This window comes from Macaca nemestrina, chromosome 4 (assembly GCF_043159975.1).
Source record: "Macaca nemestrina isolate mMacNem1 chromosome 4, mMacNem.hap1, whole genome shotgun sequence".
Taxonomy (NCBI): domain Eukaryota; kingdom Metazoa; phylum Chordata; class Mammalia; order Primates; family Cercopithecidae; genus Macaca; species Macaca nemestrina.
Window position 1 is genome coordinate 187,391,480 of NC_092128.1, and position 16,009 is coordinate 187,407,488.

The 16,009-nt window shown below is 57.7% G+C and overlaps 1 protein-coding gene across 1 annotated transcript in view; it reads right to left on the reverse strand.

The window, feature by feature from the left end:
• LOC105472520 (thrombospondin type laminin G domain and EAR repeats) overlaps positions 1 to 16,009 on the reverse strand; it is a 78,490-nt gene that overhangs the window by 4,540 nt on the left and 57,941 nt on the right. Inside the window, exon 9 of the mRNA XM_011725861.2 lies at positions 3,908 to 4,095. Coding sequence (XP_011724163.2) covers positions 3,908 to 4,095 — 188 coding nt within the window. The remainder of the gene's footprint in view (positions 1 to 3,907; positions 4,096 to 16,009) is intronic.

The following is a 16,009-nucleotide window of genomic DNA, read 5'->3' on the forward strand; positions in this document are numbered from 1 at the left end:
TTCACCATGTTGGCCAGGCCGGTCTTGAACTCCTGACCTCAAGTCAGGCCCACCTCGGCCTCCCAAAGTGCTGGGATTACAGGTATGAGCCACCATGTCTAGCCTCAAGTTTTAAATTGTGGTAAAATATATATAACATAACATTTCCCACCTCAACCATCTTTAAGTGCACAGATCACAGGCATTAAGCACGTTCACATTGCTGTGTGGCCGCCAGCACCATCCACCTCCAGAACGCTTTCATCCTGCAAAACTGAGGCTCTGCACCCAGTAAACGTCGCCCCCCACCCCCTCCCCAGCCCCGGCACCCACCACGCCACTTTCTGTCTTTATGAATTTGACCACTCTAGGGACCTCATATAAATGGAATCACACGGTATTTGTCCTTTTGTGCCTTAGCTGAGACTCCAGTGACTCAAGGTTCATCCGTGTTGTAGTGCGTGTCAGAATCTCCTTCCTTTTTAAGGCCGAGTCTCCTTCCTTTTTCACTCCTCTGTGTGAATGCACACGTTGTGTTTATCCATGCGCTGACGGACACTTGGGGAATTTCCTCCATGTGGCTACTGTGAATAATGGTGCTATGCACACTGGGGTACAAAAGTACACTTTTAAGAGGTTGAATCAATCAGAGAAGAAGTCTCAGGCTCCTGGCACCTGCTGGAGGCAGGAGCTTGGTTTCCCACTCTGGACACTGCGCAGAAATGGAATCACAGTGCTGTGGCCTCTGTGCCTGGCTTCTTCTCTCAGCACTGTGTCCTCAGCTGGGAGGTCAGCAGCCGTGAGGTCACTCCAGGAGGGGCCTGCAGGACCTGCTGGTTCACAGATATTCTCCTACAAGCGGAAGTTGTTTCTTGTTGCAAACAAATTTGCTGTGTCCTGTCTTAAACAGGAGTCTCGCCTGAATTTGCAAAGGGTGCATCTGTGCTTGGGGACAGCTCAGTTTGTGGGGTCTGATAAGCGGCTCCCCTGGAACCTTTCCCCACCGGGAACCCACCTGCTGAAGTGTCAGTGTTAGCCCCACATCTCGAGATGAGGAAATGGAGGTTGGAGCCATGCACACGCAAGCATCTTACGGACATGCAGGCCAGGCCGGTGCCTGTGTGTGCAGCAGCCTCAGGGCTGTGGCCAGTTCAGACAGCAGAGGGGCCTCATCCCAGTGCTTCCCTGCAGGCAGTTGAGGGGCCGGCCTGCAGCAGGAGCTCAGACAGGACCCTGGGAGAGGGAGGGATCATGCAGGTGTCCAGCGACAGGAAGGGCGGGCAGAGTCCATGGGGCCTTGGGCTCCTCACTCCTTTGGTCAGTCAGGGTGACATCTGGAGCCACCTCCATTAATGGCGGGTTATGATTTGGTTCCCATGGAGCCCGTGCCAGCTCGTCCTCCTCCCTCGTCGCTGGGAGGAGGACGAGGATGCCTGTGATCACATACTCTGGTCTGGAAGCACGGCCGTGGGCTCCGAGTCAGTGTGAATCCGCAGGGTTACTCCTCAATCGGATCTGAGCTCTAAAACCCAGACCCGAGGAAGACAAGCGGCCATGCTGGATGTACCAGTGGTGGAAGATCCTGTCTGGCTGCTCCAAGGCTCACATCAGAAGCCGGCTTCAGTTTCACCACAAAATAAGGCATCTAGTGACCAATTCTGCCTCCAAAGCAGCCCTGGGTCACACTCGCTGTAGGACAGATGTTATTCTTCAGAATCATGCCCTCTGGCAAATGCCCATCATCGGACAGATGGGCGGATGGAGCGTGACTCAGCCACGAGAAGGGGGACGCTCGGACCCACGCGGCCACACCACCAACCCGGAAGACACGGTGCTGCGAGAAAAAGCCAGGCACAGAGGCCACAGCTCTGCAATTCCATTTCTGTGCGTGTCCAGAACGGGAAATCACAGAGACAGGAAGTGAGCCCGGGGGTGCCCGGTGGGGAGGGAGGGGCTGGCAAAGGGTGTGGGGGCTCCTTCTGAGGGGAGGAGAATGTTTCAGAATTGACTGCAGCCATGGCTGCACATATTTGTGGATTTAACAGAACCACTGAATTGTAGAAAGCAAACACAGCAGACCGTTTGAAGGCAGTCAGAGCCAAGGTTACACACAGAAGCCGCGAAACCCCTCAGCACCCTGGAAAGGGTTTTGGACTCGGTGAGGCCACAGCACATCTCCCAGAAGTGCAGGGAACTCCCCATTCTGAGTAGAAGGGCTAGGAGTGTGACTTTCGTGTGCTGTTTTGATGGTAATTATTAAACATTACCTCAATTAATTAATAAATACCTTCTGTGTTTCATAATTTAGTTCATAAACTGTCCACACCACTGTCCAGTGGTGACACGGCCGTAAGTCACAAGTGTGTAGCTGCGTCCCGTCAGCTCTCGCAGCTTTCAAATACTGAGGTGTCTGCCTCATCCGTTTCTAGACTGGCATCGTCTCCACAACTAATTTTTAATCCCAGTTCATTCTCCAACTTGTCTTATTCTAAACGCTGTTCTAAAAAGCCTCATCTATGTTTTGTTCTCGGCGTTGACATTGGATGGGGTGGATTCATGCTGGGGACACACAATTGCCGCAGCCGCCCAGTGCCTGTTTCTCCTGCCACGGCTGCCAGGCCACGCAGGGGTCACGCCGCTGCCGCTCAGTGCCTATTTCTCCTGCCACGGCTGCCAGGCCACGCAGGGGCCACAGAACCCACTCACCCCAGAATCCCCAGTGCCCCCGGCAGGCACCGCTGCTGGCTCTTTTTCTTTATTCTGAGAGTTCTTTTTTTTTTCAATTTTTAAAAATAAAATAAGTAAGATACAAGTAAGTTAATATTGTCGTCCTGTGTAAAATCAGCAGTTCAGAAGTAACAGTGCAAATAGGGAAACTCCTTCCTGGCCTGCCTGCACACCCCTGCAGCCCGCCTGGTCCTGGGGTGACTGCTGACGGTGAGGCACTCTCTTCCAGAGTCTTCTCTGCACTTCCATGGGTGCGCACAGCTAAGCAGCACACAGCAGCTGGGCTCGCTCCTCCGTACTCGGGTCATAAGATTTCGCTGCACCTCACCCAGCCCTTTCCACAGAGCAGTTCATCTTGGAGACTTTTCTCCTTGAAGGGTCTAAAGGTATGCGTTGTTGTGTCTCTCAAGCTGAGATTAGAGCCCAGTGCCCAGGAGGGGTAGGTGAATCGTTACCCAATGAAATAGGAGTGCATGAAACCTGAGGAAACCTGGAAAAGCCGCCAGCTCCATCCCAGGGTGGGCACGGGCCGGATTCCAGCTCCAAGCTTGACCCATGGCCCTTGGCTCTGGGATCTGAGTAATACAGATTCGATTGCAGGTTTATTCACAGATTTCTGAATCCCACCCCAGAGGAAGCCCCATGCTGGTCAGGACGGTTATGGATTCTCAGTGCCTGCTGTCCAAAATGTGGGGGCCACCCAATCTCCTGTGGTCCCGCAGAGCGTGTCAGCCTGGAACCATCACTTTCTTATACATACACACCCACCCTCCATGTTCCCTGGATCGCACGTCTGTCTCAACATGCCAGTCTCCGTGTCCTGGTGTTGTCCGGGAGGATGCAACATCAGGGAAAGGGAGTAATCGTGTCTGGTGGCAGCTGGCACCAGCAGGCTGTGGGCACTCGAAGCCTGCACCTCGCACCTGTCCCCGTGGGGCCTTGGCTGTCCCTCCACACGACGGGCAGGAAGCCCCCTCCTGCCTCCACTGCCCGGATGAAAGGAGGTGACGGGTGTGAAGGGGCAGAACTCTGCACACAGCGCCCGGCTCTGGGAACCAAACCTGTGGCTCAGGGCAGCACTGACTTCCCCAGGCCAGTCTTTCCACAGGAAGGGTGGTGAGGATGAGCCTAACGGGGATTCCGACGTGGTGGGCCTCCCAGAGGTCAGCCCACCCTCCCACCGGCCTGCGGTGACACATACCTGCAGGTGAGGATGTCCTGGAACTTGACAAAGGCCTGCGCGGTCACGTTCAGCTCGTAGATGACTGAGTTGATGACGTAGGAATCATTCTGGACTTGCATCTCCACATCGTAGCTGTGACTGTTCGCCACAGCGAGGAAGATCCTCTCCCCAATGTGGAAGACCTCCCAGTCCGCAGCACCGAATGTCTAGGACCAAAGGAGAGCAGTGCAGAGGTGTGGGTGAGCGGTGCAGAGGTGTGGGTGAGCGGTGCAGAGGTGTGGGTGAGCGGTGCAGAGGTGTGGGTGAGCGGTGCAGAGGTGTGGGTGAGTGGGCACAGAGGTGTGGGTGAGTGGGTGCAGATGTGTGGGAGAGTGGGTATAGAGGTGTGGGTGAGCAGTGCAGAGGTGTGGGTGAGCGGTGCAGAGGTGTGGGTGAGCGGTGCAGAGGTGTGGGTGAGTGGGCACAGAGGTGTGGGTGAGTGGGTGCAGATGTGTGGGAGAGTGGGTATAGAGGTGTGGGTGAGCAGTGCAGAGGTGTGGGTGAGCGGTGCAGAGGTGTGGGTGAGTGGGCACAGAGGTGTGGGTGAGTGGGTGCAGATGTGTGGGAGAGTGGGTATAGAGGTGTGGGTGAGCGGTGCAGAGGTGTGGGTGAGTGGGCACAGAGGTGTGGGTGAGTGGGTGCAGAGGTGTGGGAGAGTGGGTATAGAGGTGTGGGTGAGTGGGTGCAGAGGTGTGGGAGAGTGGGTATAGAGGTGTGGGTGAGCGGTGCAGAGGTGTGGGTGAGCGGTGCAGAGGTGTGGGTGAGCAGGCACAGAGTTGTAGGTGAGTGGATGCAGATGTGTGGGTGAGCGGGTGCAGAGGTGTTGGTGAGCGGTGCAGAAGTGTAGGAGAGCGGGCACAGAAGTGTGGGTGAGCAGGTGCAGAGTTGTGGGCAAGTGGGTGCAGAGGTGTGGGTGAGCTGTGCAGAGGTGTGGGTGAGCAGGCGCAGAGTTGTAGGTGAGTGGGCGCAGAGGTGTGGGTGAGTGGGCGCAGAGGTGTGGGTGAGCGGGCACAGAGTTGTGGGTGAGTGGGCACAGAGGTGTGGGTGAGTGGGCGCAGAGTTGTGGGTGAGTGGGCACAGAGGTGTGGGTGAGCGGGCGCAGAGTTGTGGGTGAGCGGGTGCAGAGGTGTGGGTGAGCGGGTGCAGAGGTTGTGGGTGAGTGAGCACAGAGGTGTGGGTGAGCGGGCGCAGAGGTGTGGATGAGCAGCACTCTCCCTGGCTGTCCTCAGGCTGCCACTTGGCAGGACATGGGATCTTGGCACAGCCCAGTGCCTGCTGAGCTGCAGGTGCCAGATGCGGCACTCCTGCTGGCAGCCTCCTTGGCCACCACTCTCTTCCTGAATATTAGTGCCAGTTGTGCCCACCCCCACCCACCCACAGCAACCATCTGTGTGACTTGCTTCTCAGCAATCCATGCCTCCACCTACTCCAGGCCCCAGTGCTGTGTGTCCTATGAGCACCACCTGCTGTTTCACCTCTTCCAGGAAGCCCACCCTGATCCCTCTAGTCCTAGCCTCAGACACTGAAGTAACTCTCGAGTTTTCTCTTACACGCTCTCCCTGGCCTTGCAGTTTGGCCGAGGCTTCCCTCTGGCTCTGTAGACAGAAGCCATCTCTGGGTTCCTGTGCTTGCCATTCCTCCACAAATCACTTACCACCCTCAAGAGGCAACAGGTCTGGGGCTGCACATGGAGGCCCAACTGCAGGCACCTCTGCCACCATCCTTGAGCTGCAGGAGCCTGTCTGCACGTGGGGCCCGCAAGGCGGAAGCTTATGCCAGCACACTGGGGATAAAGGTGGCGGGGCTGCACGGGGAACGGGCGGCTGCTTCCCTGGGGACAGTGTCCCCCCAGGCCGGGCATCCCTGCACACGGTCCCAGGCAGTCATGGCTGAGGACAGAGCTGGTCTTGCTGCGGGGCTGCGTCTCTTCCTGACTCACCCCCGTCCAGAGAGCCTTCTGCCTGAGGGACATCGTGCGCCACCTGGGCCAGGTGCGAGGCAGCTCTAAGAGCCTCCCGTGACAGCAACCACTGGGACGTTTTCTATTTGCCCAAATCAACTGGCAAGGGCCCGGCTCAGACGCTCCCGGGTCTGATGCGACCTGCCCTCCGCAGTAGGTCAGGCACCCTCCCTTGTTTGTATGTTCAGGACAGGGCTGCCCAGGCGCCTTCCGGTCCCCCTGACTGTCCGGCGCCTGCCCGGCCGGCTCAGGTGCTGCAGGAAAGAGAAAACTCTGGGCCCAACGTCAACGTGCGTTCTCCACGCCCAGCAGGGGGCGCCGTTGCCCGTCCGACCCCGGAGAGCCTGGGCTGCAGGGGAGGGCGCGGTGCCGGAGGACGCGGTGCTGCAGGGGAGGGTGCGGTGCTGCAGGGGAGGGCGCGGTGCCGGAGGACGCGGTGCTGCAGGGGAGGGCGCGGTGCGGGAGGGCGCGGTGCTGCAGGGGAGGGTGCGGTGCTGCAGGGGAGGGCGCGGTGCCGGAGGACGCGGTGCTGCAGGGGAGGGCGCGGTGCGGGAGGGCGCGGTGCTGCAGGGGAGGGCGCGGTGCTGCAGGGGAGGGCGCGGTGCGGGAGGACGCGGTGCTGCAGAGGAGGGTGCGGTGCTGCAGGGGAGGGCGCGGTGCCGGAGGACGCGGTGCTGCAGGGGAGGGCGCCACAGGTGAGGACGCAGCTCCGTGGGCACCAGGCAAGGTCCCAAGGCCGATCCACAGCCGGTCAGAGGAGCGCACATGGGTGAGCTTAAGCTAAGAGACCAAGACTCACCAGGCAAGGACATGGGACTAGGACACCTGGCAGCGCTGAACCCCGGGGGGTGGGGGCGCGGGGCCAGGGTCTGCCTGAGGCTTTCCTGGGTCAGCGCGCCCTCCCCTCCTGCGGCTCCACGAGATGTGACTATTCTATCTGCTGGAGAACAGCTGTCCAAGGCCACCCCATGTCCTTCAAGGGGACTCTGAGACACTCTGGGCCGGTGGGACCTTCTGCGTCATCTAGACTTTGCCTCACAGGTGGGCGGGTGGGAGTGTTACACACAGGCCAGTTCTCTGACTTAGCAGAAGGGAAACAGTAATCAGAAGGTTAAACCCTGGGCTCCTCCCACACCTGTGCTGAGGAAACCAACTGAGTGGGCAATCCTCATGTGTGTACTCATCTATACGCATGTCTGCACACACCTGCACGCACACACACACGCACACACTGGCACACACAGGCCCATACCTGCACACCTGCATGTACACATACATACACACAAACATGCATATGCACTGTGTATGCACACACACAGGCACACACACAGGCACATATGCTTACATTTTTACATGCACGCCTGTGCACATGTGGATACACATGCAGATACACAGGCCTGCTCATGTATACACATATACACATACACACATGTATATACACACGCAACCATGCACATGCATGTGTGTACATGTGTACAGTGTGTGCACATGTGCATATGTGTATACTTGCACACATGCCTGTACATAGGCATATCCCTGCAGGCACACACATGCACCCGCCTGCATGTCCTCATCTACACACACGTGCACCCGCACGGCATAGCTCTCCCCACATTGCTGGGGAAGACTGAAGAGACATGCTTCCAGCCCTGGGCGTCCCTCCAGTGGAGCCCCCCCCACTTCTCAGCTACTTGCTGATGCTCACCTGTGTTGAGGCAGATCCTGATGGACTGCTGGGGCCAGAAGAGCCTGAAACTCCCTCTCAGGGAAAGCCCCGGAGGGCCTGCCCTGTAGCAGCCCAGGGTGCGGGAAGACCCCGAGCTGGCTCTCTGCGCACTGTATAGAGAGAACTTACTGCAAGCTGGGGCTGAGCTGGGCATTGCATCTCAGGGATGAGTCACGTGCCCTCCCTGCCCAAAGGAGCCCTGGAACAGGGGCTGCTGCAGATGGGGAACCATGGAGGGGCTGCCTGGGGCCTTGGGGGCACAGAGGACGAGGGCCCAAAGGCATGGAGGAAGGACGGGGAGTTGGCGGCAGGAAGCAGGGAAGGGTATCCAGGCAGAAGGAACTGCAGGACAGACACAGGACTGAGGGAGCCAGGAGGGCTGGGTGCACACAGAGTGCGGAGCAGGGGCTGGGGCAGGCCTACAGGGCCTGGGTGCTGTGGAAAGCAGTCGGGCCCCCAGCCAAAGGTCACTGGGGAGCCAGAGGAGGCTTTTGAGCAGAGCGAGGAGGTCAGATGTATGTGGACAGCTCTGAGACCTACAGGAGGTAGGAAGGTGTCAGGACAGAGGTGAGCCAAGTGCTGTGGGGGTGGGGTGGGGTGGGGTGGGTCCCACTCCCAAGAGGGGAAAGAAGGGTGGGGTCCTTGGAGACAGGGGCTTCTGGAGACCCCTCAGAGAACTCGGTACATCCCTAGGAATGGAGACAGGGGCTTCGGGAGACCCGTCAGAGGACTCGGTACATCCCTAGGGATGGGTGGCACACGGGCTGCTGTGTGAGCCCTGGGGAGGGGCAGGTGGCAGGAGCGTGGGGTGGAGGTGGCAGTGCTCTGGCCACAGCCCCGAGGCTGGTGGAGACTCTGGGTTGGGAATGCCCAAGACGGGCAGTCTGGTCTGGTGGGACCTGCAGCACTGCAGCCTCCAGGGCAGGGACTGTGCCCACGTTTCATGGGGTGGTAGGGAGCAAACCTTGAGTTGAATCTTGGTTGGAGCCCAAGGTGGGGTGTGTATTTGTTCTAGGACAAGCACGTGTCAGCTGTGGGGGTGGGTGTGGAGGGCTATCCAGGACATGGCAGTGGCGGGAGTCAGCGCTGTGTGGCCACCTGCCTGGCTGCCGCTACAAAGCAGAGCCCTTGCTGGAGTGCAGGGCCAGACAGGCTGGGGGCGGGGGCAGCCAGGGGAGGCTCGGAGGCTGCTCAAGTCACCCTTCTGCTCCCTGCACCCAGCCAGGGTCTGTGCATCTGATTTAGCAAATCCAGGGTCCCTGTTCAATCTAAGTTTCAGACAACAAATAATTCTTTAGTCTGCATGTATCCTATGTAATACTTGAGACATACTCTGGCAAAAAGAAAAATTAGTTTATCTGAAACTGGCTCGGGGTGTCACCGGCTCCTGCTCCCAGCATTTAGCTGGCTGAGTCCACAGCAGGGCAGTCATTGTCATTGGCTGTCCACAGCCCCTCCTCCCTACGCCAGGCAGTCAGAAGCCCCTCGCAGGTTGGAGTGAACCTTTCCCTCTGCTGAAGCTGGGGCCTTCTCTCATTCAGAAGTGAAGAGGTGCCCCCCAGGGGCTGTGCCAACCCAGGCAGAGGGCGTGCAGCGTGGGACCCGCTGTCAGGCCACTCCCAGATTCTAAGCACGTTAGGGACTCATAGAAGACAGAAAAAGAATCTTCACATCAAAGGCCCTGCCAAACCCCGGCTGGCACGGGAGCCAAGCGGCCGGGCACCTGCTGGGCTGGGCAGGCCCTTCCCGCCCTCCCTCCAATGGAATTCCCCAGAGCCTGGCCCTGCTGCCCTGGCATGGTGCCTGGCAGCTCAGGTGCATCTTGCTGGGATGATAGTGCTTCCGGGACTTGGCAGCCAGGAGCACCTGGAGCCCCCAACAGCTCCCTCAAGGGCGGGTGGGCACCCGGTAATCAGTGGATTAGTTGCTGGGCAAAGAGTCTCTTGGGTTCCGGCTTTGATGGGGCAAAGAAAGAGGATGCCTCTGTGGTCTGGGAGTGCCAGGGGAGGGGAGGGAGGCAAGATGCACCCCTGGGGCTCCCTCCCCAGCCACCAGGAGAAGGCAGTTCCCCAACAGGCGCTGGTGGGGGGCGTACTGGCATCCTCTCCAAGGGTAGCTGGCTAAGGCTGGACAAGCATTCTGGGCGGCCATGGTGGGGCAACGCTACTGGATGACAGGTCACTCCCCTGAGGGAACTGGGCTCAACACACTCCCCAGCCAACTCTTGGGTGCCCCTCTGTGCTCTTCCCAGCCCTGCAGAACCCGCAAACCTGGCACCTTCTCCAAGCTGCCTAGGCCACTGCCAGCTCCTGTGTCACAGAGAAGACAGAAGTCATAGGGCACAGTTGCCACCTTCCCAGAGCCCTCCCGCCCAGGCTCTGCCCAGCCCCGTCAGGCTGTCCTGGGCAGTGCTGACCACTGGGAGGGGCCCCTTCATGCTGCTCCCTTGACAGATGTGCAGATGGAGGCTCAGAGAGACACAGCCAGGTCTCATGAGGGTGCTTAGGGGCTCCTGCCTGTTTTTCTAACCACCCCACGGCTGCCTGCCGGGTGCCTGTTCCCAGGGTGGCTCCCACTGCGTCCTTGCCCCACAGCACCTCTTGCCCTTCGATCACCATGGAGGCGAGTACACACACGTGTGCCTGAGTGTGCATGTACATGTGTGTTGAGGAGCCATGGGCGGGACCCTCGGGAAGTGTGTGGCACCAAGTCGGGGGCCCAGCTGTGACGAGGGGTCCCTGCTAACATGGTGGCTGCTGCTGTCCTTGTGAGGACCCCACAAGCCGACAGCTACAATCACAGAACCACCAAGCTTTGGAAGCTGCAACACTTTCCGAGGTCTGCAGCAAACTCACTCAGAAGCCAAACCTATTTTGGAGGCCACATTTGGTGACCATGACCGCAGGCCCCACTCCATCAGCTCAGGGAGCAGGACCCTGTGCCTAGACTTCTAGGGACAGAACTCACTCCTCCTTTGGTCCAAGCTGGGAAGGCCCAGTCATTGGAGGCTTGGTCTCTCCCACCTGAAAGAAAGTTCTAGAATTCCTGGTGGGATGGGCAGAAAGACTTTGAGGGCAGGTGGAACAATGGGACATCAAACTGCCTTCCCCAGTGTGGGCAGCCAGCTCCTCACTCATACCTGCCTTTGGGTTGCAAAGTCCTGCCATGCCCACCAACCATTCCTTTGGAGCACTGCACTTAACCTGCAGTGCCCTGGGAATGCCCACCCTGTGTTTCTGGGAGAAAGTGAGCTCTGTGTGCACAGCTCCTCTAACCCCACCTGCACCCCACACCCCCGCAGACCCTCCAGAAGGGCACCTCTCTACGGTACACACGCACTTTCAAAGCATGTCGGCTTCACCCGCTTCAAAGCTCACGTTCATGAAAGACATTGCAAAACTCAAACCAAACAGTAAACAAATTAAGACATCTCTAGGACCTAAAAGGATTTCAACACAATGTGAAAAATGTTGGCAAAACATGAAAGTGGGCTTTGTGAGTTTTGAGGAATTACTGAGCTGTGAAAATGAGGCTCAGGCCGGGTGGAGAGGAAGCCCATCTATGTGTGCGTGGTCCCAGCGCCTGCCCAGGGCCCTCCTGTGGCGCGAGCAGGACCTGGGCCATGGCGGTGCCCCCAGCAACCAGGTCCCCATTCCTGGAGTTCTGGTCTGCTTGGGGGAGCTGCAGCTGTGCTTCCTTCTGTCCGCTGTGGTCCTGCTCCAGCCCCTGCTCTTCTCTGATGTTTCTTTCAGGCAGATGTCACCCACCCCTTGGGACTTCTCACCGGGTCGCTAGCCCAGACCCTCCCCTTGGCTCAGGTGGTTCCATTTCTGCCCCTTCGCTGCTGGCCCCCTTCTGAGGATGCCCGTGTGTCTCCAGGACCACTGCTCCAGTCCTTGGTGTAGATCAAAGCTGCCCTTCACATGCGGCCTGAAAATGTAGACCGGCTGTCTTCCGGGCTGGGCTGCCACCTCCACCGCCTCACCCGCGACAGAAGCCCTGAGTTTTTCAGTAACCACGTTCCACAAACACCTCCCGACTGCCTTCCAGAACACACAAAGATCAACAAAGCTCAGAATCCAGTCCCGACGTCATGTCATGAAGAGCAGGTAGTCCATCAAAGGGATGGGCCCCATGAGTGAAGGGTTGAGACCCCACCATGGTGTGAGGCATTCCAGGCACTCCCGTCACGGCCCGAACCAGGCTGCAGGCTCCATCCCCACGGGGCAGGCACGGAGGAGGGGATTCACGTGGACGCAGGGACACCTGTGGACGCCCTGGCTCAGCCACTTACTGCTGCGTGTTTGTGGCCAGGTCCCCGAACCTGAGCCTCAGTTTCCACACCTGTGAGATGGGTGTGAGGTGGAATTGCCAACCAGCTGAGGATGTGCAGTCACAGACCACCTTCCAGAAATCTCCAAAAGGCTTTCCAAAACAGGAAGACGAGGAAGGCTGCCATCAGCAGGAATTCCAGGGCTTCCAGAATGAGGCTGTCAGGAGTGAAGGGAGCCGTGCTCCACACACAGGGCAGGGGCCAGGGCTGCCAGGTCTTGTTTATCTGGGAGCACCAGGCTGCCTGCCTGCACCTGGTCTGGGCACCCGAAGGCAGAGCTGCTCCTGCTTAGGGTCTGTGGCAACTGTCCCCCTCAGTGGGTGCTGCTGGGGGCTCTTCTGATTCCTGGTGGGCGGCTTCTGGCCTCGCCTCTTCACCCACGGTGTAGGGTGTGGGATGGAGATGCAGGGCCTCTGCCCTCCTTCCCCTCTCCCCGCTCCCCCAAGCAGCCTGGGTTGTACCTCCACTAATAAACACCAACATCCGTGCCCAGTGTTGGACCCAGACAGATTCCCCTGGGTTCGGCGATTCTCTGAGTGACACATCATGATCAGCTTCGTGTGGTCCTGACCTTATGGTAATGTTAGCCCCCAGAGCCAGGGGCCGGGCTATGGCACCACCCACCCAGGCGATTTCTGTCAAGATGATTGACTGCCGTGCCATCCCTGGGTGCCAGGTAAACATTCTCCTTTCATGCTTAAAATCACAGCACGGGTTCACCTGCTTCGTACTTGGACCTGTGATCTGTGTATGCTTCTTTTCAACAAGTTTCTAGTTGTCCCCTCCTGGGTCTGGCCCTACACTCCTTCCCTCCTTCCCAGAGGAAGAAAACACACCAGCTCTGCAGGCGACAACGCTCCCAGCTCTCCCATCTTCCCATCCCAGGAGCCCCTCGATCCTGCTCTCTGGGGCTGTCAGTCCCGTCCCACCTCAGTGGCTGCTGCACAGGAAGATCGTCCTGGCCCGGCCCCGTGTCTCTGCCTTCCTCATCTCCTGCAGTCTGTGTATCTGTCACTCTTTCAGCACGCCATCCCTGGACACACTTTGTGCTCCGTGGGCTCCACAGCCCCCAAAGCCCCTCTTATGCCCTCGCTGACCCCAGACCATCTGGGCTGGCTTCTCTCTAGGACAGGCACCAGTTCTCATTCCAGAACTTTCCTTATGGTCATCTTTGGGTGGAGCCACCACTTTAGTTCTGATTTCCTGCATCTGGTTGAGTACCCGGGCTTGTCAGTGCACCCCAGGGACACCGCCTCGTCCAGGGCTCCCACATGTCTCAGCCTGACGGCCAGACTGGGTCATATGACCAGCACTAGCCAATGAGCTGTGAGGACACGGGAGCACAGGGAGAGCTAGGCTGAGTCGTGTGACTGGCACTAGCCAATAAGCTGTGAGCACACGCGAGCCCAGGCCCACCTAGGCTGGGTCATATGACCAGCACTAGCCAATGAGCTGTGAGGACATGTGAGCACAGGCCCACCTAGGCTGGGTCATATGACCAGCACTAGCCAATGAGCTGTGAGGACACAGGAGCACAGGCCCACCTAGGCTGGGTCATATGACCAGCACTAGCCAATGAGCTGTGAGGACACATGAGCACAGGTCCTGCTAGGCTGGGTCATGTGACTGGCCCTAGCCAATGGGTTGTGAGCACAGAATCAGGTCGGCCGCTTCCTGCTGCTTCCCACTGTGTGTGCTTCAAGGGGTAGCCGACACAGGACAGGAAACCTTGTCTGACTTGATATGAGAACTAACCCAATGTGGCAGGAAGCCACGGACATGTGGGACCTGTGCATGGCAGCGGCCAGCGGCCTTGTTCTGCGGGGGGCGCTGCGTCCATCACTCGCCTTCAGAACACTGAGCCCTCCTGCCTCCTGATATCCAGGGCTGCCGGTGGGAAATCCCAGGCTGCGCGGCTCCTGTGTGCTTCGAAGGTAACTTTCCTTTGCTCTCGCCCTCCTTGGTCTCAGCGCCCCTTCAGTCTGATGAGATCTGGGAGGTTTTCTTCAAGGCTTTCTCTGAAAGCCTTTTTGGTTAGCCAGATATAGACTCTCCGGGGTTGATTCTGTCTCTTTTCATTCTACATTCTAGAAGATCGTCTTAACTTTATTTCAGTCATGTTAATGAATGTCTTCTTTTAATGCCAGCAATTGCATTTTTAATGTCCAAGCTCTCTGTCTCATTAGTAGCATTCTTTTTATTTCATAAGTGCAGTATCTTCTTGAATACTTCTGAAGACAATTGTAACTTTAAAAAATTCCTTTCTGTTTCTAGAGCTAGCTCAGTTTCTTTCAGCCTATCTTTATTTTCTTTAGCCTGACTCCTGCAGTTTTCAGGATTTTTGTCAAACATCCAGAGACCCTTAGCTGGAGAGGATGGCATGGGTGACATGCGCAGCTGGCCAGGTACGCTCTGGGGCACTTAAGAACCTTGGTGAAGTATCATGAAGAAGACGCTGTAAATTGGACTTGGTGTTATCACAGGAGCTTTAGGATTATGGTGTTGGTAGATCTAGGATGATAATCTCCAAAATGCACTCTCCAACCCACTGCAGGGATCCTTTCTTTTGTCACCTCACTTTGTGATTTAGAATGCAGGGCCCCCAGGACAGCAGCCTCTCCGTGGCTCAACAGCTGTTAGGAGACCTTGCCTAGTTGACGAGAAAGTCACTTGTGGTGCCTTTCCATCCAGGGTGCGCGACTCTGCTCTCAAGACCCCCTGGAGGCCTGCTCCCCCTTCCCCAGCTCATCCGTTAGATGCTTGGAAGTGACTGCCTATGCCTCCTTTCAGGATAAAGCCTCAAGCCCTGCAATTGTTCCTTGTGTGATAACGTTTCAAATCCCTTCGTGGTTCTGGCAAAGCTCCTCGAACATGCTCCAATGTGCTGGGGCTCTGCATGTGTGAGCCTGGAGCCAGCAGGGCGCACGTTCATGTTACGGCACCAGTGTGATTCCGATGACACGTGACTGGTGTGGAGCCCCGGGTATTTCCACGGGAACTGCTGTCGGCCGGATCACCTGTGCTCTGCAGCTGCGCCCAGGTCCGCAAGCCACCCTTTCTTTGCTGCTCGATGTCACCATTTGCCTTTTTTTTTTTTTTTTTTGAGATGGAGTCTCACTCTGTCGCCCAGGCTGGAGTGCAGTGGTGTGATCGCGGCTCACTGCAAGCTCCGCCTCCCAGGTTCACGCCATTCTCCTGCCTCAGCCTCCCGAGTAGCTGGGACTACAGTCACTCGCCACCACGCCCAGCTAATTTTTTTTGTATTTTTAGTAGAGACAGGGTTTCACCGTGTTAGTCAGGATCGTCTTGGTCTCCTGACCTCATGATCCGCCCTCCTTGGGCTCCCGAAGTGTTGGGATTACAGGCGTGAACCGCTGCGCCCAGCCCACCATTTGCCTTTTTAGCCACTGTACCCGCGTGTTGAGGCCTCCTTGGGAATCCCAATTTCCAGCCCATATCATGGTCTTGGCCCCGGCTTGCAGCTGCTTTCACATCTCAAACCTCACCAGCCTAGTCCGACTCCAGGTCAATGACTACTGGTCAGAGGGGGCGTCCCTGCTGAGCCCTGTGGCCACACTGACCCATGACTGAAGGCTCCTGAACCCTTCTTCAGGTCAGCTGTCTGCACACCAGCATGTAGCCACCAGCCCAGGACACCCTTGTAGTTTCCCAGAGTCTTAGCAGCATGCACGTTGCGGTGAGAGGACTGCGCAGGGAGCAGTAAGACAAGGAACTTGTGCTCAGCTCTGTCCTGTGCCACATCAAACCAAGCAACAGGCCACATTGCTTGGCTTGATCCCAGTTCTGCCACGGGCAGAGCCCTCCACTGCTCTGAGCCTCTGTGTCCTTGTGGGTAACAGAGACCAGTGGCAGCAAGCCCTCTCAAGGTCCTGTAAGGGTGACGTGGGAGGATGCGGGCAGAGCTCTTGGCACAGGCGCTCTACAAAGTCGAGGCTAAGCCAGTGTGAGCTGCTGCCACCGTCTACCTCCTGAGGCTGTTACTAAGGCCAGTGGCTGGAAGGAATCTGGCTCACCCCCAACCCTAGTGCACTGAGCCTCACT